Source organism: Colossoma macropomum, unplaced genomic scaffold (assembly GCF_904425465.1).
Source record: "Colossoma macropomum unplaced genomic scaffold, Colossoma_macropomum, whole genome shotgun sequence".
Lineage (NCBI taxonomy): Eukaryota > Metazoa > Chordata > Actinopteri > Characiformes > Serrasalmidae > Colossoma > Colossoma macropomum.
Genome location: NW_023494795.1, coordinates 35,281,492 through 35,305,348, shown reverse-complemented (window position 1 = coordinate 35,305,348; position 23,857 = coordinate 35,281,492). Strand labels below are relative to the sequence as shown.

The 23,857-nt window shown below is 39.7% G+C and overlaps 1 protein-coding gene across 1 annotated transcript in view; it reads left to right on the top strand.

The window, feature by feature from the left end:
• The first annotated feature begins 2,426 nt into the window (after nucleotides 1-2,426).
• rab32a (RAB32a, member RAS oncogene family) overlaps nucleotides 2,427-23,857 on the top strand; it is a 33,302-nt gene continuing 11,871 nt past the window's right edge. Inside the window, exons 1-2 of the mRNA XM_036582307.1 lie at nucleotides 2,427-2,956; nucleotides 22,042-22,319. Coding sequence (XP_036438200.1) covers nucleotides 2,743-2,956; nucleotides 22,042-22,319 — 492 coding nt within the window. The 5' untranslated portion in view covers nucleotides 2,427-2,742. The remainder of the gene's footprint in view (nucleotides 2,957-22,041; nucleotides 22,320-23,857) is intronic.

Genomic DNA, 23,857 nt, shown 5'->3' with positions numbered 1-23,857 from the left:
ATTCACCCGCTCACCTGATGGACCACACCACTGACCATCTAGAAGGGGGACGGGTAGATACGCTAAGCTCTAATGTTACCGCTTTCGACGAAATATTAACTGCCGCTGGCAGAGTGAGTCCCGCCTATAACCCGTTAGCCAGTCAGCTACCTCTGCCCTTGCAGGGTGAGATGTTGTCTGAGGAGGGTTCAGAAATGGAGGCTCTCGACCTCATTCATGGCTTTCTGTATGACAGCGCTGTACAAGAGGAGGAGGAGGAAGATGAGCGTGGAGAGGAAGAGTTAGCACAGAGCAAGCTCACTCTCCTGACTCCACCCTCGCCCTTCAGGGACTCGCTGCGATCAGGTGGGTCCATCCCAGGATCCCCCGCCTCTGACAACAATCCAAATGCTCCCCAAGAAGTGACCTACGCTCCCAAACAGAGCTCTTTTACACTGTGAGAGCAGGTGCTCAGGACACAGGAACCAGGCGGCTCCCTCTTCTCTGCTTTGTCTTCTTACTTACTGATTGATCTGTTAATCACCACAGGATAGCAAGCGCGTGCTTATTTGATTTTCTCAACAAGATACTTGTCACGAATATGACATTTTGAAGAGGCAAGAAAGACTACAAAGGCAAACAAATGGAATATCCGGTTGGGATTATTTTTCTCAAAGGTAGTTCTAGCAGCCTCTGTTTTTTTTCATTATGTCGGAAACTTGGAGCGCCAATAACACAATATTGTTGCTGTGCCAAAACCCACTGGCTAACATTGCATAACTAAGAGATTACAGACTAAGAGTCCACATACCACTTTGCTGCTTCAGTATATCACTGTCTGTATGAATATGGACAAAGGGAGAAACTCTTGGGACTATGCTATGTGCTTATGGACTATGTAGCTTGGCGTCATTGTGATTAACTTTGCTGGAAAATGATATCATTCATGAAGCTCAAAGATTTTTGCATACTCAGTGCAAACATATGCATAGACACATACAGTGCACAAAATTGTGTAGACATGTGAAGCAGATAAAGGTGCACACAAACACACACACATATACATCAGAGCTGTGGTCAATCCCACAAGATCGAAACTAAAACCAGTTTTAGGCTCCACGTCTGATAGAATAAAAAATGACTATCTTATAAGAATGTTCAATGAGTACTGAGCATAAGTGGATATGGCCTCGTCCACAATATGAGCCAAGAAGAATGTTTCATGTTCTTGGTTGATCTCAAGATTGAGATATAGACTCCAGCTCTGATACACACACACACACACAACATTGTGCATCCGGTTATGAATGAGTGATTTTCTGTAGGATGTGCCAACTACGACCTACTCTTTTCCTTTTCTGACCACAGGTCAACCTGTGCACCTGCATTTCCAACAGTGATCTGAGTTAAATGTTAACGTTAGCACTTGCTTGGGGAGCTACATAGAGGATGAGTTTGATTGTATTGTTAAGCAAGTAGTTCAAATAATATTTTAGTCTAAATGAGGAGTTTTTTCTGTATTGCCAAGGTCATTACAAACAAAAGAGGACGCTGTTTTTGCTGTTCTTCACAAGTCTATTTTTTGTCTCATGAGAAAGTTCATCCTTGAACACAGAGAAGATGTTTTTTCAAATGTTTGTATACTGTTCAGCCATCAGTTGTTTTTTTCCACACAGATGGTGTCTTTGTATTATTGCTAAATGTTTCTATGACTAGAATGTGAGATTTCTAAGTTTTAACTCCCTCTTTGTGCAAAAGGGATGTATATTACATGGAATCTGGGATACCTTCATATAATTTTACAAATCATCCGTATTTCTTTTTGGAATTTTTAAGCTTTATCTATGGGTAGTTGCTTCTAGTGGTAACTTGTAGCATTTACCAGTAAATCTTGTGTTGAATTATGAATTTGCAACTGTAACTGCTTAATTTACTAGTAAATTTCATATAGTACTATTAGAATGCAACTCTCAAAAAACATAAATAGCCAATATTAAGTATTGTAATAAGTATTGTAAATTGTAATATTAAGTCTTTTTTGTGTTAGTTGTTTGGAGTTGATTCATTTGTTCAATGTAAAAAGTAATTGACATAGCTATCACCTGTTTACATGGTCAAACCTAGAAATGTCTTTCTTTATTTCTTTTTCTTTATTTCTTTTTTTGCCAGGACAAATCATGCTGTAAAATAAATATTTTGTATCTAACTCACTGTGTCTTAGCTGGCTGTCTGAACTGGACTACTTCCACTCCACCTTTCACAGTGTTAGGTCAGTTAGTTGACTGTCTACGTTTTGTTTACTTCTCTTCCGCTCTTTTCTAGCGCTGTAACTGATTTAGCTGTTTTTCTGAAAACGCCATAACCGAATTAGGACAGGAACGACGACGGTAAACTGACTCCATCCTGGATAACCCCATCTTTTCTCAGCTAGCACAGTCACTTTTGCCCATTCGCACGCGGACGTTCAGGGAAACACAACAGGAAAGTTTAGCCTAGCCCGTGTGAGAGATTTGGAGATTTCCGGGTCCTGTGACTTATCAGGTGGTTGTCCGTCAGGAGGAGAGAGAGGGGCAGACTCTCCGCTTTCCCTTATACCACCTCTTTTTTCCCCAGAGTCCGACTAACCCGTTGACGCTTTAGCAGACCAACTTGAGGGGAAAGAAAAGTGGAAGTGGTTGTGGAAAGTTGTCGAGTCAGTCGTCTCCCCCTCCCTTAACAACTAACTAACTGTCACTCACTCGCAGCAGCAGCAGCAGCAACAGCATGGCTGGCGGTTCGGTGTCCGAGTGTAAGGAGTATCTGTTCAAAGTTTTGGTGATTGGGGAGCTGGGTGTGGGAAAGACAAGCATCATCAAACGATACGTCCACCAGCTCTTTTCCCAGCACTACAGAGCCACCATCGGCGTCGATTTCGCCCTCAAAGTCATCAACTGGGACAGCAAAACATTAGTTCGACTGCAGTTATGGGATATAGCAGGTAAGACCTGACTTCATTAGGCTGATGGACACGGAACGAACTTTCTGGAAGTTGAGGAAGTTGTTTTATTGGGCGCTGAAATTAAGCTGTCAGTCACTTCAGCGAAACCGACAAGTAGTTCACCCTAAAGGGCTGAGTCCCAAACCGTAGTCCGCTAACTACCATACTAGGTTAAGTATGTCAAATATAGTATCCCACCGTTAGCGGTGGATTCATTAGTATCGTATGCATAGTGCAGCAGTATGGGGTTTGGGACGCGGGCCTTGTTATACAGGGGAAATTCCACCGATTTTTCAAAATTTCTGTATACGTCAATCGTTGAGATGTAAACAAAGTCATTCGATGTTAAATGGTTTGTTGTAGAGAAACGTACAGACTCTGATTTCTTTATTGAGGTGATGATAGGAACCGGGGGTGAAGATGTCTCAGACATCAGGCAGCAAATTCATAACCAGTTTTATATCAAACTTTTGTGCAGCTTTTAGAGACACTGAACTATTCAGACATCTGGTTCCTATCACCAACACTGAAATTGTGACTCGGTACGTTTCTCTAGAACGGTACATCTGCGAGGCAATCCACTTTTAATGACTGCTTAAAAGCTGAGTTATGCCAAAAATTAAAAAAAAAAAAGTTGGTGGACTCCTCCTTTAACCAGCCCTCAAATTGAAGCACATGACTCTGAGTGATCCACATGCTGATCCCAGATCTGTAAACAGTGCTATAAACGAAGTAAGCAGTTTGTATATAGTCATTTTATACATTTTAGCCTTTCAGCAGAGACTCCCAAAACTTTTCAGAGAAGAAGAACTAAAACAAAAGCGTGTCTGAGCTCGCTGTGTTGTGGCCATGTTAGCGAACATAATTGCAAACGCAATGTAGGTCATGTTGTGGGACTCTCCGCCCGGAGAAAGAGAAAGAGAGTGGAAAAAGAGAAAGAGTGGCACATCGCCACATTAGAGCAGAACTTCAACTGTACAAAATGTGAAAAGTAATATCAAAGAGGTGCTCGTGTAGTTTCGTTTCAAAGCCAGACCCTTAGTTCGGAACATTTTTGGCTTTTTTTATTAGATGATCAAGATATTTAACTGTCAGAGAGTGAGAGCAGGCTCAAAAGGGAAGTGAAAAAGTTTACACCGAAACTCTGAGCGATGACTTAACTGTGTGGCAACGGAAACAAGGCAAGAGTGCAGCACTGATTCTGATGTTACTGTTTTTTAACCGTGTGTCTGAGAGAGAGAGAGGGAGAGAGAGAGAGGGAGAGGAAATTTCATAACTGTTCTATCTAACTAGCTGTGCTTATGAAACCTTGTTATGAGAGCTGTCTGTGTCATTCAGTAGCTGCAAGAGGCAAATGCACAACATTCAGACATGGACTGTACTGTATGCAGACCAACCTTTGTAATCATATTAAATGCAGAGGCACTTTCTACTGCCACAGTCATAAATGTGGCTCAGCATTTTTTTTTCCTGCTTGATTTGATTTGAACATGATTCATTCATTGGTAGCAGTTTCATGTGATCCAGTACACCATTAGGACTTCATTACAGCCTTTATGGTGTCTTCATGGTACACTTTTGTGGAATCTTGTAAGCATTGTCTACTGTATTCAGTCTAAATGGCCTACCACAAAAGACCCTGTCTTTCCATTTTTGACATAAATCTTTGTGCTTCGTTCTATTTTTGTATATTACCACAACCCTATCAAACATATCTATTCGGGGACTTTGGTTTTGTCTTCTTTTTAACCCATTAAAATAGAGCTGCTGTCAAGCCATGAGCATGTCCACGTTGGCTATAGTAAAATGGATCAGCATGTGCAAAGGAAACTCCTGTGTGATAAAATTTTCTGTCACTGTATAAAAGAAGTTGTGGAATGCACTTTGATAGTTTCTGGGTGAGTGTTTCCACACATTTAGAATGGAATTCAGAACAATTGGAGTTAATACCACAAAGGAATTTCTGGCTCACATACGTGCCGCTGAATGTCCCGTGCATTTGCACCAGTAGATGGAACTCAACTTTTATATGAAGGCAGTGGTAATGGATGATATACCAGTTGGAATTCTTCCTAAGATATTAGTTTCGCTGATATGTCACAAATACACCAGATAACGCAACATACAAACTGCGGAAACACATTAACAGGAGCTCCTTACTTGAATGTCTGAGACGCTTCTTTCAGTAATCACTCGTCTCACTCTGTGTAGCCAGTTACATCTCACTCTGTGTAGCCAGTTAATTTTAGTCCTGGTTGTTGTTGAGGATGCAAACATTAGAGATATGCAAGGATCTGCCAGTCTCCGGGGGTAATGACAGTCTTTAGCCATGATTTAGCCTTTACCATATCAGCCCACTTGCAGGGTCTGTGTGTCCACCAGCCCTGTCTGCGAAGCACTACAGTTGGTCAGCTGCATCATGCAGCAGCGCGGTCTCGCACCCTGTTGCTGCAACCAAGCCGAGAAATACGCAACCGCTGCTAATGACAGCGTGAAAGACTGTAATATTTACTCCTGCAGAGTATGATTTTTGGAGATATAAGCACGAGTGAACAAGACGCATGTAGATGTCAAAAGACTTGAGAAATTCGGATGTGAAACAATGTTCAGCACCATTTTTGCTGAGCCAGAGAAACTGCTGCGTGCTTGGATGTACAGACCACAGATTAATCTGTGGTTATTCTTATTGTTTATTATAAAATAGCAAATACTGAGTGGAATAATATAATATCAGGACTTATAAGCTAGTGTTTTGCTGTTAGGTAATTTACCACAGGAAGATCATGATAAAAAAGGTAGAAATGTGTGTCTGTTTATTTCTGTGATGTGATATATAAAAAAGGAAATACAATTAAAGAATGGATAAAATTAGGAAAAAAGTAATCTCAACAGGTTTACACCTTCACACAAACACTCATAACCTCAGGCTTAACCTAGACATAAGCAGATAAAGAAGCTTAAAGAAAATCAGCAGGCTATAATTCTAATAGTTGAGAGAGAGAGAGCGAAAGTAGTGGGGGTTAGAGCACCCGCAGGTGTCTTCCCCATCTAACACAGACTTGGTCAAAACAGTTATACCCTTATGCAAATTGGATGTAAATTGTACATTCTACACATACAGTTGCTTATTTGTCATTACACGTCAAACACTATTATAATGCAGACATGGATGGGCTCAAAAACAAAAGCAAGATGAGCAAGAGTTGCTCTCAGTCAGGCCTAAGGCCTTAAAGGTTCCCAAATGGTCACCTTCCAATTGGTTCTACAATGATGGAAACACCCAGTTCTATCACTTGTACCATAGGCTACCGCCATGTCTGGTAGAATAGTTTGGTGATGGGCGTAAGTCCTTATCTCATGTTACAGTGTCCTTCTCAAGGAACATACCACAAGCCTAACAGAGACTTAAAACCCAAAGACCCATTATTCCTAGGTGTAATACATATATTCTTAAGAATAATATTCTGTATTAAAATTCAAGTTTGATTATGGAAGAAAATCCATGTCCCTTCACTAGTTAGGTTAAAAATAGATAGCATCAATATTGGCACTCTGTATCGGTGGATACTCAAGGGTCAGGTATTGGAGGGGGAAAAAGTGGTGTCGGTGTAGCCCTATATATTTGCTTATATATTTTGCAAAAATCTGATTTGTTAGGTTTATGTTCTGATGCACATCAATTGTGAGATCACTTTGTTAAAGGAGAGTAGATTAAAAGACAGAAACCGCTCTATTTCGTGAGGGCATTAAAGAGTTAATGCACTGTAGGCGTTTTAGAATTGTGGAATCTGAAAAGTCCACTCTAAGCCTGCTGACAATCCACAATGGGCCAAAACACAGTTTGCTTTTTCACAAAAAGTGCTGGTTTTGAGATACTGTAACAGGTTTACCCGTGACAGCAATATTGTATGATTTACTTTGCCCCATGTACACAGGGTCAGTGCCTGAATGTAATGCCAGTTCCTGCACTTTGTGTCAAAAAGTCACCCTGCTGCTTTGTGCTTGAGGCACAGTAGCATCGGGGAGGCACGTGTAATGCAGTCTGCCAACAGGACTCGGAGGAAGAATAGCCACGTTTAGCATTCAGTTTCATTTTAGTGTCACATGTGTGCCAATATCCTCTGAAATTGCTCTACGGTGGTCAGAGACTGTGCTGGTTTATGAGCCTTTGTGCCGCACCACTTAGGATAATATGCATCATGAGGTCATCATAAATCGTAAGACTTTATGAAGAGAATTGCAGTTTAACCTCTGAAGCTGACAGGCTGTACTGTGAATATCATATCAGGAAGCTTGCCAGTAACATTTGTGATTTAATTCAGGGAGATGATAAAATACTCCATTACTGTGTGGGGCTGGATGGGTTCCATATGTTTTGGTTTTAATTTAAGACTGTATCAAGGGAATCGGGTTTTCATTTCATTACTTTCATTTCCTTTTGTGAAATAGCTCTAGGGGACTTCACAGTCGCAGATTTTTCATAATCCATTCAGTTTCTTTTTGATACAGTTTTGGGAAAGTAATCTTGGTTCCTGCCACACTTTTTTAATTTACTTGTATCTGCACATTTTAGTAAATGTTATCATTTATTGTTTGTTTTTTACAAATTTTGTGGTATCCTGGGGAAAAGAGTCTATTGCAAAGGGGAATCTCACCCCATAAACCTTTTTTCTGACCTATCTGTCACTGTATAAAAGGGTTTTTTTAAATGCTACATTTACACTTTTTGAGATAGAGTGGTCACTTTAGTTGTGACTCACCAAAACCGTCAAAATGCATCATCTGCTCAGTCTGAAAAATGGATGCTAATAACCATTTTACTTCAAAACTACGAAGTAAGTTTTATTTGTTTTGGAAAGCAGATTATGGTTTTTCCTTGACGAGCAGATAAAATTGATTTTCATATATAGATTTTTATAAAGTTGACCTGTAAAGTTTTGACTGTATTGGATGTCTGTGCCTTCTTATGCTTTATCAGTTAGATTTTTTGCTTTGGCAGGTTATACTGTTTCCCCCCATGGCTCACATGTAGTCAGTCAGCCAAAACACGTTCGATGTCAAGAATTTGCTTTTTTAGTTTTGTACTGGAGCTACGAGGCTAATACATAATACAGTACAAAACTTTGGGATCACTGTTTTAAATAGTATAAAACCAGTTTGGTTGCAGACACATGTATGAAATGATTCTAACATGCTGAGCTTGTGAAATGTAGGAGGTTTCAAATTATTAGTAAGACACTGTGAAGTTGTAAATAAAAATGAATACATTTTAGATGACCAGAAGGATGAACAGAGCTGTTTCAAAAGTGGAGATTAAATCTGAAGCCGGATAACTTGACAAAAAGAATGACATAGATCAATAATTACAATATATTATTAACAATTTAATAACTGCTTGTTCACAAAATTCTTAAAATGCTGAATAAAACATCTAAAAACATGTAAGTGAAATGTAAGTTAGATATAAGGTAGTATTGAAAGTGCTAGTGTAGCTAAGAAGTACTGGAAGCAACTCAACCCAATTCAGTAAAAGTGGTTGTAGTATGTTGTCATTTTTAATTTGGCCACGAACCTATAATTAATCTAGTGCAAATGTCACACGAACTTTGCCATCTGAAAGTTTGTGGCAACTTTTCCTTTCTCTAGGAAGCCATTTTGCCTGATGAACGAGAGCTGAGACATATTTTTATTATGTGTTTTTCCTGAGGCAGAAGTAATTTTTCAGACTGAAATTTGACGCTGTGGTGTGAGGATGTCCTAAAAAGTACACGGCTTTTTATACGGGCATGATATCTGCCTGCAGCACAAAGCATGTTTAACCAGCGCAGCTGCGTTTCTACAGCAATCTCATCAGTGTTAGATACAATCAATGTGGCATTAATGTGGGAAATCACATGACTCAATTTCTAAAAGTTCAGCTATGTTCACGTGTGGAAATACTGCTGGCTTGCTATGGTTTGCACAGAATAAATTAACTTTTTTTTTTTTAAACTAGTGGTAAGTGAGCTTTTACTGTCACTGTTGGTTGTTACCATGGTAACCCAATGAACATTCACCAGGCACAAGCCTATCGTACAGTCAGAAATCACATAGCAACTACATTAAAAACTTAAAACATGTTTTAGCTAAATGTGTGATGTATTTGGCATGCAGTTCGCATTATGCTAATTTGTAGGATATAGGCTTTCATCACTTGTTAGCTACATTAGCCTCCAGAGGAAAATGAAGAAGCTGCAAAAGTCATAGCCCAAGCATATCTGATTAAACACATTTAGGGATAAAGGAAAAAGGTGTAAATTAGAATTTTTGCTGAATTATTCCTTTAATTCAGGCCTAGTGGAGTTCTCAAAAACACACTGGGTTTAATTCTGGAAAATCTTTTCCAGATGCCTATAAGACTGCGTTTTTTTTCTCTTTGCTTTTCAAAGGAGATGTTGCCAGGCACACATGCTGAATGTGTTCTCATGTCTTGACCTGCACCCATTCTTTCTCTGTCAAAATATTCCTCATGTTCTTGTTTTCGATCATGGAAGAAACAGAAATAAAGAGATTGGTGAAGAGCGAGAGGTCCAGAGAAACTCGTAGAAAGGAGAGATTGCTTGATATTGGATAGGTCTTTTTATAGATATAGCGGTAGAGTGTGAGGGCAGCAGCAATCTGGTCTGGCAGTCCGCTGATGTGCATCTGGTTTACAGAACCAGGGGAAGGGGTGCTGTAGCTGAAATGTCCAGTATGGCTTTAAGGAAGTGATTTTTTATGGGAAAACTTTGGCATTGAAGGAAGGCCCTGCCACACATTTTTAACTTCCTTGTAGGTTTGCACCGATACTGGTATAGTATTGGTATCGCTGCTAATACTGGCATTTGAATGCAGTATCTTTATCAGTGATGAGGATACTGATACCTATGACCGATACCACAGAACAATTTCTAATGCGCACAATGATGGGTGCATGCGTACCAGTAGAGGGAACCTAACATGTTGACGTTGTGGATTGACAAGCAGCAGTAAAAATGCTCATGGCCAATTTTGTAACACCAGTATTTTGTGGGAATGCAGTGGTATTGGGTGATATACTAGTTGGAATTCTTCCTATGTTTTTACTTCCACCCGTATGCCACAAATAATCCAGGTAACAACGCATAAACAGTGTAAATCCAACAAGTAAATGCCATTCCATCAAGCATGGTGTGTTTTACTTGTTTATTTGCTTAAAAAAAGTGGAATTGTATAAGTATCAGGGCTAAAAGTTTGTAAGGTTACATAGAAGTAGTATCGGTATCGGTTAGGGATGAAACGGTTACAGGTTTCATGGTAAACCATGGCAAAATACCCAATGATTATTATTACCCTTTCAAAGTTTAATTATCATTAAAACCGTGGATAATTATCAGGCTTTGAAAAATTCACATTAAATACTGCCCAGCATCAACCAAAGACAAACAGTCTCTCAGACGCAGGCACAGCACGCAACATGAGTTTGTTTTGTGTCAATGTAAACACGGCTAGCAGTGTAAACCAAAGCCTTCTAAGAGGACTGATTCTTACGTGTGGTCGTAAATCATTGCAAAAAAGGAGCCGAAACTTCAAATCTTATAAGTAATTTTTGACCCACTACTTTAGCAAATGTGTTCTGACAAATTGTGCTGCCTTGTCGAAATGTCCTACCGTAGTGCATATTTATAGTTAGCGCCGTACATAAAAGTTTATGTTTTGATGGCTTAATTCTTCCCATCAGAAAACACTACCAGCATTGAATCGACGAGGCTGTAGTTGGCTTTGTTTTTCGCCAGTTTTAAGGTAGAATGTAACTGCTGCACCATTAAAGGAACAGAAAAATTCGAACAAGAAGCTGACTAAGCTTACGAAACCGACTTCAGCCTCGTGTAAAAACTGCAGGTAGGATAGTGTGATAGTCCAAATGTTCTTATCAGAAATGTTATCAGCATTAAAAGAATAATGAGGATATTCTGATGGCCTGAATTAGCTTATTGGGGGGTAGGTAGTAATATTAAGCTGAGTCTGTACTGAATTAACATTAAAAACACAATAAAACATTTAAAACACTGAGTTACTACTCTGTACTAATGATATGCTCATGCTTAATAGGACCACTCGATAGGTAGATTAAATTGTTAGAACACTGGCACTTTTTTTTTTTTGCCTCAGCCTCAGAGCTACCTTTCCCCTGCTCCCTACACACCAGATTCAACTAATTAGCTCATTACCAACGCTATACTGAGCTATGGATGGATTAGAGCAGGGAAAGCTATAAAATACAAAGGGCACTGGACTTCCAGGACAAGGGTTGGGAAACACTGCTGTATGTGTTCTAATGGTGTAATCTGTTATCTTACACAAATTCAAAGTCTGATGTCTGCTACTAAACAAAAGCTTAATAAATAAAAAAAACCCTGCCATGTTTTTTTTTATGTTGCCATAGGTACACCACTGCCAATCACTGCGTGGCCTGAAATGCCCACATAGTCCTGATCAACTGTAGGTTCTACAATCTGATGTTGGTTAATCATCGTCAAGTCACAAATATTTAGTATCACTGAGATAGCATTAACATTTGCAGTTGAGTTACTAACTCTTGTAATTTATTTTTCAGTGTATTGGACCTCAAACTAAATGGAATCCAAGGCCTGAACTAGTGGTTCTCAATTGTGGCCCTGGAATACCACTGAAGAATAAAAATGATTCTTGTTCAGTGGTTGCATCAGGTGTGTTGGGAGCAGGAGAAACTCTAAAACAGGCATGTCAAACTGGGGACCTTACAGGCCAAAGTGCTGTGGAGATATTCAGAGCATTTACCCTCATCTAACGCTCTGAATTTATTTCATGAAGGCTGTGCTAATTAGCTGATAAGCTGAATCAGGTGTGTATAATGAGGCAGTGTGCTGAAGTCTACAGTGTTTCAGCCTTCGAGGACTGGATCCTGACATGTATGCTCTTAAATATGCATTGCAGTGGTAATCCAGGCTCAAGATTGAGAACCTCTGGCCTAAACGATCTATGTATAGGAGAAAATGCTTCTCAGGACAACATTGACCCAAATTCTGTTTATTTATTGAGATGCCATTTTAGGTTTTGTGGAGTACCAGTTCCTCGCTCCCAGTCCAGGCCACTATTAACCTAAACAGATCAGATCACTTTTCTTCATTCAGTCCTCTGGCTCCATGCCCTCCATTAACCCTGTTAATCAAGCACGTAATTGGCAGTTTGGTAGAAGGACTTGAATGTGACTTTTTTTTTTTTAACTCCCTCTCGACCTAATGATTATGATAATGATCCTGAACGGGATGACTGTAATCGAGGCCTTCAGTGAAGATGTGTGAGTTGGAGCCTGAGTGAAGCCAGGGGCTCGTCCTCCCACTACAGCCCAGAATAGCTGTACAGCTCTCGGGCTGCCTGAGAGAGACGAGCAGATTACAGCCCTGGAGCTCCAGAGAAAACGAGACTGCAGTGCCAGAGATTTGGACAATTCATAGAAGACAGTAATGTTTCTCTTTCTGAGAGAAGGAAAGCAGTTGAGCAGTTGAAAGATAGTTTCAACGGGTCAAACAAAAGTCAGGGTTTTAATTTGAGAATGAAAAGACTGTTTCAGGGTGCTGATGTGAAGACGTTTTTGTCTTTTACATCTCCTATGAAGCCTGAAAGAATTATATGTTTTTTGGATTTTTTTTTCATGATCTCTCCTTTGTTGAATATTAAATGACTACATTTTGACACCTCTTAGGTAAAAATACTGATGTCTTAAGTGTTTTTTGCCAAAACTTACTAGGAAAATCCATTTCCCTATTGATAATTTTTTGTGGTGTGTGATGACTAGTAGCGTTAGTGCTTGGTTATTTAAATAGTGAATTATTGGATCTTTATTTGTGAAGCAGGTAGTAAATAAGTGAAATTAAATAAGTGTGCACAACTAAATAAATGATTGTCTGAAAATGTCCTTTTGTCCTCTTACCCCAGATGTTCGCACTCTATCACAAGATGTTTCATGTTCCACGTTTGCACTGGAGCCACAAGACTAATGTACAAGCTTTTACCTCACCATTCAGCATCTTGCAGAACTGCGTAATATGTTGCGTTGTCGATTAATCTCAAATAGACACACTTATGTGGCTTCTAACATTGTGTGAGAGATCACTAACAATGGACAAATACATACTGCCTAGATAAAACCAGCATTAGCAGCCAACTTGAAGCCTGAATTGTCTGTACTTACTTAATAATCCTCTGTAGTTTGTGACAATTCTGTATAATTTAGGCTTGCAGTTTGGATGGATGCTAACAAATTTCTATTACTAGTGTTAAGGGATCGTTAAGTGGGGCAATGCCCCACCAACTGATCATCATGCCCCAATAAACCCACTATTTTGTACATTCTTCTATAGTGGCAAGCGACAAAAAGCTGTCAAAGTGAAACCATACTGGCTACATATTCACTGCATTTTATAAATGTGCTGTATTTTTTGTGAAGATAAATAAACACACACATTTTCTAGATGTGTCAACATTTGATGTGATTTACTGTAAATGTGGCTCTACTGTTGATTCTCTGCTGAATGTGCAATTCCTTTGGACAGACCTACCATACATTTCTTTCCCTGCATTTTTCCAAGCTGCTTTTTTTGTGCAACTATATGTAGGATACTTCATGGATAGACTGCCAGACATCAGCTAGATTAGCCTTGCAGTTCCAATGCAAATCTAAAGATGCAAGCTTTGGATACCAAATGTCTTGAATGATCAACTACGTTTGGAGAAAGGGGGGAAAAATGGTATAATATTTTTTCACAGAATTATCATTTTAATTTGTGGATTATTTGTTCATGTCTAATAATTAACTTATGAAACACAGGTAAACTAGGCATGAGAAGAGCCTATGCTTCTAAACGAACTATTTTTGTGTTTAGTTAATCAGAGGAAATGGCTTGTCTTCTTGTGTGAGATAAGGAAAGTTCCTCTGAAACCTGTCTCCGCCCTGCTTGGCGAGGTGATCCTTTCCTTGTGTCGTTTCCACTGTTTTTAGTGTCAGTTTCTGTTGGGTTAAATAACAGGCTCCTCTGGAGGATGTTAACTGTGTAGACAGATCACCTCTGTCCCTGTCTGGGCGCTGCCTTCTTGCGTCCGCTCTGCCATCATACTCGTGTCGCTGTTGAGGTGAGGGACATTGGGCCGGTCAGTGTCTGAAGCGCGTCGCTTGTCACGTTGCGGCTGGAAAGGGGGGTTGGGGGTGGGTTGAGAGGGACAACTTGCAGCTGGCTCGTCTGGTTTGGACTGTTTCCATGGCAACACACCCACGAGATAGTAACTGCGATTAGGACCACGCAAGGAAAACTTCTGGTTGCCATGGCTATGGACGAAGAGTTTCCCTTTTTCTCTGGCTCTCGCTCTCCGCTTATTTCTCTTTGCTTTCTCTTTCTCTGTTCTCCTTTACTGTCACCTCTTCCTGCACAAATCCACACTGGCATGATCTGAGGCGTCCCATTGTTATATTGTAGCGTGGGATGGTTGAGTTTTGGCTTTGCGTTTCCCTGAACTGAAGATGGAGACTAATGGAATTAGCCTACTGCTAGAACTTGCAACATTTAATATTGGAATAAATGCACTTTTGGCAAATATTTAACTTCTTTTGCTGTTCTGATGATGATTTTACACCTCTCACACTAGCAGCCACCAGTGTCTCAGGCATTGCATTATCGAGAAAAGTATCGATCAGAGATGAATGGAGATTGATCCTTGACATTAGGAGCCCAAGGGAGACACAAAAGACCCCTGTTCACCCTTGGAGTGTCTCTGAGAGCACTATTGACAGGCAGCGTTATTGAAATGAACCCGAAGAAAGGTGCCCAATGCACACCCCTGACTGTGGCGCTTTGCAAACAGAGCTCAATAAAGAGCCCTCTGTCAAAGGACTTACATGCTGCTTACTGAATTAAAGGACAGTGGAGCAGTTACAACTTGGAGAGTGTGCTTTTTGTTAAGGTCAGTTGTTTTTAGCAGCATTGAACTCAACTGCCCACTGAGTATGAGCAGGAGTTGATCTTTTACAAATGCTTTTGCTTGGTTCCTCTGGAAGGTATTTTATCATAAGATTGAGCTGTTCAGACGGCAAGGTGGGTGGAAAGGATAGTGGAGGGATTGTGAAGTTAGACGGTTATTTTAGCAAGCTTGGAGCTTGGTGTGAATCAAAAGTGGACTGTATTACAAGCGCTGGTGTCGTGTTTATTGCTGCTTCGTTTTAACATTCACCCAAGCCAAAGGAGAGCATGCTATGCAGATATATTGCTAAACTCTTACATCATGAGTGTCTACAGTAGCTGTGTGTCTTTCTCTTTCTATTCAAACATTAATGTGTCAGTTGCACCTTCATGCTGTCATCCGTTCCCTTTCAAACCATTTCCTTCTCAGTGTTCCCCTTTCTCTCCTCACAATGACAAATAGCTGCCATTCTCTCAAGTGCCATTATTAAGATTGCTTGGCCAATATTAAACGGAGCTGACTTCTCCATCGTTTAGCAGTTTTCTCTGTCTCGCCGAGGAGCTGCGGCACCACACACAGAACACCAGCCTTGAGCTCCGAGAGAGGCTGTCAATTAAAAGGCAAGGAGGAAGGAGAAGCTGTGTTACTGTGGCTCCAGTCTCAAGCGTAATGCTGTGGAGCTTTTTCAGGGCCCACGACCAAACTGCAGAAGAATGAGGAGTTCTCCTCTTGTGTGTCAGCCCCCCTGGGCATTCACCTGAGGTTAAAAGGACTAAATTTAGCCGGGCAATCAAGTGCAATTAGCTGTCGAGAGACCAGAGGAGCTTTTGGCATGTAAAGTGCACAGCTGAGAGAGTGGAGATAATGAAATGGAGACCATTGGGGGGTGAAACACATGCTTTAGGGCTGTTGCATTAGCCATACACACTAAATGGCTGAAAGTAATTTAGATGAAGAAATGTCTTGTTTTAAAATGCTGTATATAACCGCTCTCGACCATTAATACATATTTCTGCATCAATCATATTGTTGCATTGTTTTATTTGTTATGGACGGAAACTGTACTTGTTTAAATAAATGTATTCATCTAATATGTCTCTGGTTTAATGCTGGAGTGCAGACTTAAGTAGTAATGGAGTACATGTAACAGCATTACATAACGAGGATACAAAATAAAAGTAACTGTATTCTGTTACACAGAAAAAGATAGCAATCAGATTAAAGAGACATTTTAAAAATAAAATGACTACTAACAGGATGACAACCAATAAAATAAAACCAATCTCATATAGCATCCTAGTGATTTTCTTTTCTAAATGACTAACTTTGTAAATAGCCTTTGTTTGATATCAATGTTATATCATTGTTATGATAATACTTCCTGCTAGCGCTCGTTACAGGATGTGCTAGATATATTAGCACCAAGCTAACAGTGGTAAACACTCATTTCACTGGGTTTACTACCATATATAGCAGCTAGGACTTATATACATACGTTTGTAGCTTAAAAGAAGTAAGCACTTTATATGTTGCAGCTTTGCAGTGAATGCTTTCTTAATTCGAAGTTTACTTTTTTACTGAAAGGAGGATGTTTCCTCTCTTTCAGTGAAATACACAAAGCCTAATTGAGCACTGATAGCTTCCGCTTGTGGACAGTGTTTTAGACACCTGTGATTTAACACACAACCAACTGGCCTACAGAATGATAACCTACACTTACACTGTACACATTTTTTTTATTTTATTTTATTTTTTTTTCATCTTTGTTTTTATTTCCATGTATTGCTCCTCTTATGTTTGGCCATTTAAACTAAAGGTGACCTCAATAACCATTTTTAAATTCCAAACTAGACGTGCCTTTTTGAAGTAGACGAGTAACGCCACTAAAATATTTAATGACATTTTTGAATGGACGTACTCATAGCGCACATGAAGCGCAGACAGTTGTCACCCTTATGATTTTGTTTCAGTGCACTGTGCTTTGTGTACTTTTTAAATAAGTGTTTGATGTAGTTCGTAAACATTAATAAAGTTAAAAAATGCACCGTGGCCATGCAGTCCATTTATGGAAACTAAGCTGTTAAAACAACCCATTTCGAATTTATTGTTTTTGTGAAGGCACAAAAACCAATAAATTTTCATGTACACATCTACAAAGACTACAACAGTTTACCCACTTTCACACTACAGCTCTACATACTTACACTGAAGTTATAAGGAGTGTTTCAGTTCAGATTCCTTTTTGAATGAAACACAATGCAGGGCAGCCAGTCAGAAAAGAGCTCAAGATCGGTCTTAAAGCTGCAGTAACAAAAACAGCCTGTTTAATTCAAAGGGATAAAGAGAGGGGAAAATGGTCATGTAAAGATTAATTACAACTGTGTCTGGTACACAAACAGACACAAATATTGTGAGTATTATATACTTACGGGAAAATAAAGCACAATAAAAATGTAGATTGTGGACTCTTTAAAGTTGTCTTGGTAATTTTTCTCTTCATTTAATTATTTGGCTTTATACAGAAAACAAATCTAAAAGGAATGAGAAGTAACATGATTCTTATTCCCAACACTGCTAAAGAGGGGAAAATAGGAATCTGTGATCCAAACTTGCAAAATGGAACCTGATTCTTCTTGAACGAACACGAGAACTCGACTCTTCAGAGCAGGCATGTCAAACTGGGAACCTTCCGGGCCAAAGTGCTGTGGAGATAAGTGGTTACCCTCATCTAACGCTCTGAATTCTGTTCATGAAGGCCTTGCTAATTAGCTGATGAGTTGAATCAGGTGTGTTTAATGAGGCAGTATGCTGAAGTTTGTAATGTTTTGGCCCACAAGGACTGGAGCTTCACACGTGCTTTAGAGTAACAAGGGTTCTATCCTGTGGTGGCATAGTCTGTGCATAATGGAAATGATTATGGGGCCATTTCATATCTGGTCCGGAGATCTCACTGATCTTGCAGCCACATCTTGGAGCCATCACATAAAAAGTGATGTCAAGTGATGCTGTTCGATCTTTTTCTCCAAAAACATTTCTTAAATGCAAGCTTGTTCAAAAACTGCCAGCTTTGATTTCAGATGCTGTGATAACTCTGATCTGGGTGTGCTGCTGATGTGAGAGGGATAGGAGGATCTAAAGCAGAAGTCAAAGCCCCACAATAAAGCTGGTATGATCTGCACAGTTTTAATATTTAACTGATGTGTGAGATATGCAGGAGTTTTCCCTATTACTGAAAAGTGTTACAGGCCTATTACGGGCCTTCTCACATAAATGCCTGCTACCACACACACACACACACCCTCTGCCTTGCGGCACTCTTGCTGTCTCTCTTGCCAGGAGAACAAGAGAGTGAAAAGAACAAAGTGGTGTCAGGCGATGGAGACAGGAGTGTGATCAGAGTCCTCCGGTGTGTGAACTCTGATCTGAGCTCTGGCTTAACACTGCTTACACACTGGAATCTTCTAGAGTCATCTTACTGTTCCGAGCGTGTCTGGCAAAGTCTTCTTCTCATCACTCAAACGACTTCTGCCGTCAGGCAAGAATCGGATGTTTAAAGGTACCGCTGCACCGGAGCTTTCTAATGTTTACCTTCATCACCTAGAGGAACAGATATGGCGTCCTTGCTTAGATGACTCCATTTTCCTTCTTACTTGAGAGGAATGGTTACCTTGCTTACCCCAAATGTAGTTGATCAGCCCAGACCTGTTTGTTGTGAGAAGTTTGCTCCTTTTGTTTTGCACTGGAGATATGAAGCTAATGTAGCTCCATGCTAATGTAGGTTTATTCACCAAAAGCAGTTGCAATACATTTTTACATGGTCATTTTCCAACCTCTGTTTATCCCTAATTAAACTGACTGTTTTCGTTATTCTGCCTTTAAGACTGTTATATGTAAATGACATCTGTTCTGATAGGCCGCCTTGTATTGTGCCTACTTCAAAAAGCAGTCTGAGCTGAAATCCTCTTCAACATAAATGATAGGAGCTAAACTATTTGTATCTTGTTGTATATGTTGTGTATATGGTTCGTTTTGAAAATGGTTATAGCACCAAAAAGGGTTCTTCTATTGTTAGAAGCTTGTCATTGTAACGATAGAAGAACCCTTTTTGGTGCTATATAGAACCACTTTTAAAAGACTTTGTATAGAACCATATACAACCCATTGTCCATCCATCTGAAGATGTAGAAAACCATTTCAGCATTAATAGAACCATTCCCTTAAAAAAAACCTTGAAGAACCATCTTTTTAAGAGTGTACATAATGTTGATGGTAAAATAGTGATAAATTCTTTGTACACTCTGCATGTTTGGTTTAAACATATGTTTTAGGTCAAGGTTTATCTCTAAAACAGTCATATAACAGTAATTTAGTCATCAAGCAACACATTCGTAGTAACTAAAGAATCTTTTAGGGCATTAAAAGCTTCAGATGTCAGTTTCTTATCACCACCACAGTAAACACTTCTGACTCAACAAGTTTCTCTAGAAGGCACCAATCCATGTTTACATCTTAATAATTTATCTGTGCAGAAATCTATGAAAATCAGAATTCCACTTCGGCAGCAACTAAACGTATAGCTTATCCTGTATGACAGTACAAATGAAAAGGTTTAGTGAAGGAGAGTGATTACAAGGCCCACTGCTGGGTGCTGCTCTGCACATTTGTGTATTTTCCTTGCTCTTAGTCCCCTGACTCATCTCCATGAAGGGATTGATAAGAAGGTTTAAGAAGTCTGCCGTTGACAAATTACACCCAGGCCATTAATGGCGACAGGCTCTTTTCATTCCCTAACAGGTCTGTAATGAAAACGGCAATTAGACTCTGTTTAACATACTGATACTTGGATGAATACACCGTAGAATAATGTATTGTGCATGTTAAGCTTTTTAAAGCTCCCTGTGGACGTCATTGCAGGCGCGCTGAACTTGCGGCAATGCAGCCTCGCTGTCTGTTTCTCTCTTTCTCACTTACACTCTGTTTCATCCATCCTTTCATTCCCTGCTATTCTGCAGCTTGTCTCTTTCTCTCTCACGCGTGCGGTTCTTTCTTTCTTCTTTCCTCCCTCATTTTCCTCCCCCTCTCTATCTTTTTGCATTAATGCTGCAGTGTGTTAGATGAGAAAGGAGGTCAAGCTCAGTTTAATCTTTTCCTTTTTCTTTTTTTTATTGGTGAGTCAAAAGACAGCCATTTTCTCTTAAAGCCTAACAGCTCGTGTTTTTCTGACCTCACTTATTTCATCTTTTCACTCTGTAGATGATTTTCTCATTGATATTCTCCTCTTTGCTTATGGTTTAAGCATTTGGTCAAGCACAGGTTGGTGATTATGTTATAGGATTCCACCCCAAGCTGGTAATTGTGTGTGTGTGTGTGTGTGTGTGTGTGTGTGTGTGTGTGTGTGTATGTTGAGACGGTGCTTTGATGTGGTATTAGCAGCCACTGCTAAGGAACCCCTCACTCTTCACATCTCCCTGTTCTTTTTTTTTCTGTCCATCCAGCTTTCGAAGACTTTGCACCATGCTCCACTTGATCTCTCCCCAGGCACGATGAACCTTGAGAGAGATGGAGAGAGAAAGAAAGAGCTCTCAGTGTGAATCTGTCTCGTATCCACTATCTCCTTGCTCCTTCCTCTCCTTGCTTAGGGCTAGAGCACTCATCAGTACTACACAGTTAAACACAGTCAAGCTTCACTGAAAACGTTTAAACAGAGGACCTTTTTTATTACAGCTACTAGTTCATGTCCTTTTTGTTTTGTTTTGTTTTTTTTTTCTGTAGGGATTTTTGTTTCTCCCTCATTTCCAGAGGCTATTTCCAATGTAATAGGTTTCCTCTCTCTGTTGTTCTAAAGCATCGCTTGTTTTAGAGGGTAAGGACATTTTTTGAACGTGGCTACAAACAAGCTTGTCAGCATTGAATGGTTCTAGGTGGAATTAGAACATCTGTGGGGTTGAAATCTATGGCTGAGACTACTTTCTTGATTTATTGATAATTATTGATAACAGCTATGAAATTGATTAGTAGAAATGATTGTTTCTTTTGGTATTCTTTCTTTTACCTGGCGTGAGTGAGTGTCGTGTGTGCTAGGGCACATGACACAAGAATCAGTTTTTTTAATGGTGAAGTATAGTTTAATGTTTAGTTGTTGTGAGGACCCCTAATTGATTTTTACAGATTTAATGCATTGAAATCTGAAAATCTCATTTTAGGGCCCATATTCCATATTTTTTGTATGTGTTTTATTTTATCCCCATTTTCTGACCTCTCTTTATCCCATACAATTAAATAGGCTGTTTTTGTTACTGTGCTTTCACATTCACTTCAATGTGAATGGGTGGGGCTTAACTAACGTAGGCTGAAACAGTGAAACAGTGAACAGTGAAAATTTAGCAATGTTTACATACTTCATCAAACAAGAAAACTTTGATTTATGATGATATGAGCCTTTTAAAAACAAGGATGTAGTAAGACACCACGGAAGAAGTGGATTCATTGAGTAGTAATGGTAATGTTTCTTTCATTCAGTGGACACAAAGATGCAGACACTGGTTAGCAGCCTATTCTGCTAAAAAAAAAGTTACAACAGCCCAAGGAGTTCCACCAACTCCGCAGCAGCATGCATGTGTGTGTGTGTGTGTGTGTGTGTGTGTGTGTGTGTGTGTGTGTGTGTGTGTGGTAGAGCTTAAAGCTCTGCTACAGCTTGAAGCTCCAAGCATTAATATGAGTGAACAAATGATTAGAGCAACCATGAGCTCTAATCTGGTAAATGGCATTAATGTTGATGTGTATGTTTTTAAAAAGTCACATTTTTTTTTGGTGTGAAAAAGCTGTTACACTTTGTCACGCTCTCTGCCACAAATGGAAACTATCTTGGATGTACTGAATGTGTAACTGCAAAATAAAAAAAAATAATAAACAAACTTTATTTATTAATTTATCTATTTTATCTCAATTTATAGATTGTTTTGTTAAACTCCATATAGTCCAAATGATCAACTCCAAATCATCCATATGGGCCAATTTCTGTGAGATAATGTCCTTGAAAGTGTAAACATTGTTTGATAGATGTGATATTCTGTGTGTGTCTTTGTTGTTGTTAGGTCAGGAGCGGTTTGGGAACATGACCAGAGTATACTATAAGGAGGCAGTGGGAGCGTTTGTCGTCTTTGATGTGACCAGAAGCTCTACATTTGAGGCTGTGTCAAAGTGGAAGCATGATTTGGACAGCAAGGTGAAACTTGCCAACGGCAACCCCATCCCCTCTGTACTGCTGGCCAATAAATGTGACCAGAAGAAAGACGGGTCCAACAATGCCTCCCTCATGGACAACTTCTGCAAGGAAACTGGCTTTCTGGGCTGGTTTGAGACGTCAGCTAAGGTAACGTTTATGTATATATATGTTTGTGTATGAATGTATGTATGTCTCTATATGTATCTGTGTAGATACTCCTACCTTGTATCCTTGTATCTACACTCATTTGTCCATTTTATCAGCTCCACTTACAACCCCAATTCCAAAAAAGTTGTGACGCTGTTCAAAATGTAAATAAATGTAAATATAAAAATGTAAACAGAATGCAGTGTTTTGCAAATCTCATAGACCCATATTTTATTCACAATAGAACATAGAACACATATCAGATGTTAAAAGTGAGACATTTTACCATTTCATGAAAAAAATTAACTCATTTAGAATTTGATGGCAGCAACGCATCTCAAAAAAGTTGGGACAGGGGCAACAAAAGGCTGGAAAAGTAAGTGGTACTAATAAAAAACAGCCAGAGGAGCAATTTGCCAACTAACTCACATGACTGGGTATAAAAAGAGCATTTTAGAGAGTCTCTCAGGAGCAAAGACGTGCAGACGTTCACCAATTGACGAAAAACTGCGTCTAAAAATTGTGGAGCAATTTCAGAAAATTTTCAACATAAAATTACGAAGACTTGGCATATCCCACCATCTACAGTACATAATATCATCAAAAGATTCAGAGAATCTGGAGAAATCCCTGTATAGTATGCAAGGGACAAGGCCGACAGTCAATATTGGATGCTCGTGATCTTCGGGCCCTCAAACGGCACTGCATTGAAAACAGGCAGGATTCTGTACTGAAAATCACTGCATGGGCTCACAAACACTTTGAGAAATCATTGTCTGTGAACACAGTTTGCCGTGTAATACACAAATGCAAGTTAAAGCTATATTGTGGAAAGAAGAAACAATATATAAACAGGATCTAAAAACACCACCATCTTCTCTGGGCCTGAGCTCATTTAAGGTGCTCTGAGGTGAAGCAGCAAAGTGTCCTGTGGCCCAATGAATCAAAATTTGACATTCTTTTTGGAACTAATGGGTACTACATCCTCCAGACTAAAGTCCTTCCAGCTTGTTATTAGCACACAGTTCAAAAGCCAGCATCCATTATGGTATGGGGGAGCATTAGTGTACATGGCATGGGTGTCTTTGTGACATCTGTGAAGTCACCATTAATGCTGAACGAAATATACAGGTTTTGGCAACATATGCTGCCATCCAGACAACATCTTTTTCACGGAAGGCCTTACATATGTCAGCAAGACAATGCTAAACCACATAGTGCATCCATCACAACAGCATGGCTTTGCAGAAGAAGAGTCCAGGTGCTGAACTGTCCTTCCTGCAGTACAGAACTTTCACCAATAGAGAACAGTTGGGGCATCATGAAATGAAAAATCCAGCAAAGAAGACCCAGGACTGTTTAGCAGCTAGAGTTCTACATCAGACAAGAATAGGACAGCATTCTTCTCCCAAAACTCCAGCAATTGGTCTCCTCACTTCCCAGACGCTTACAGACTGTTGTTAAAAGAAGAGGGGATGCTACACAATGTAGGCAAGGCCCTGTCCCAACTTTTTTGAGATGCGTTGCTGCCATCAAGT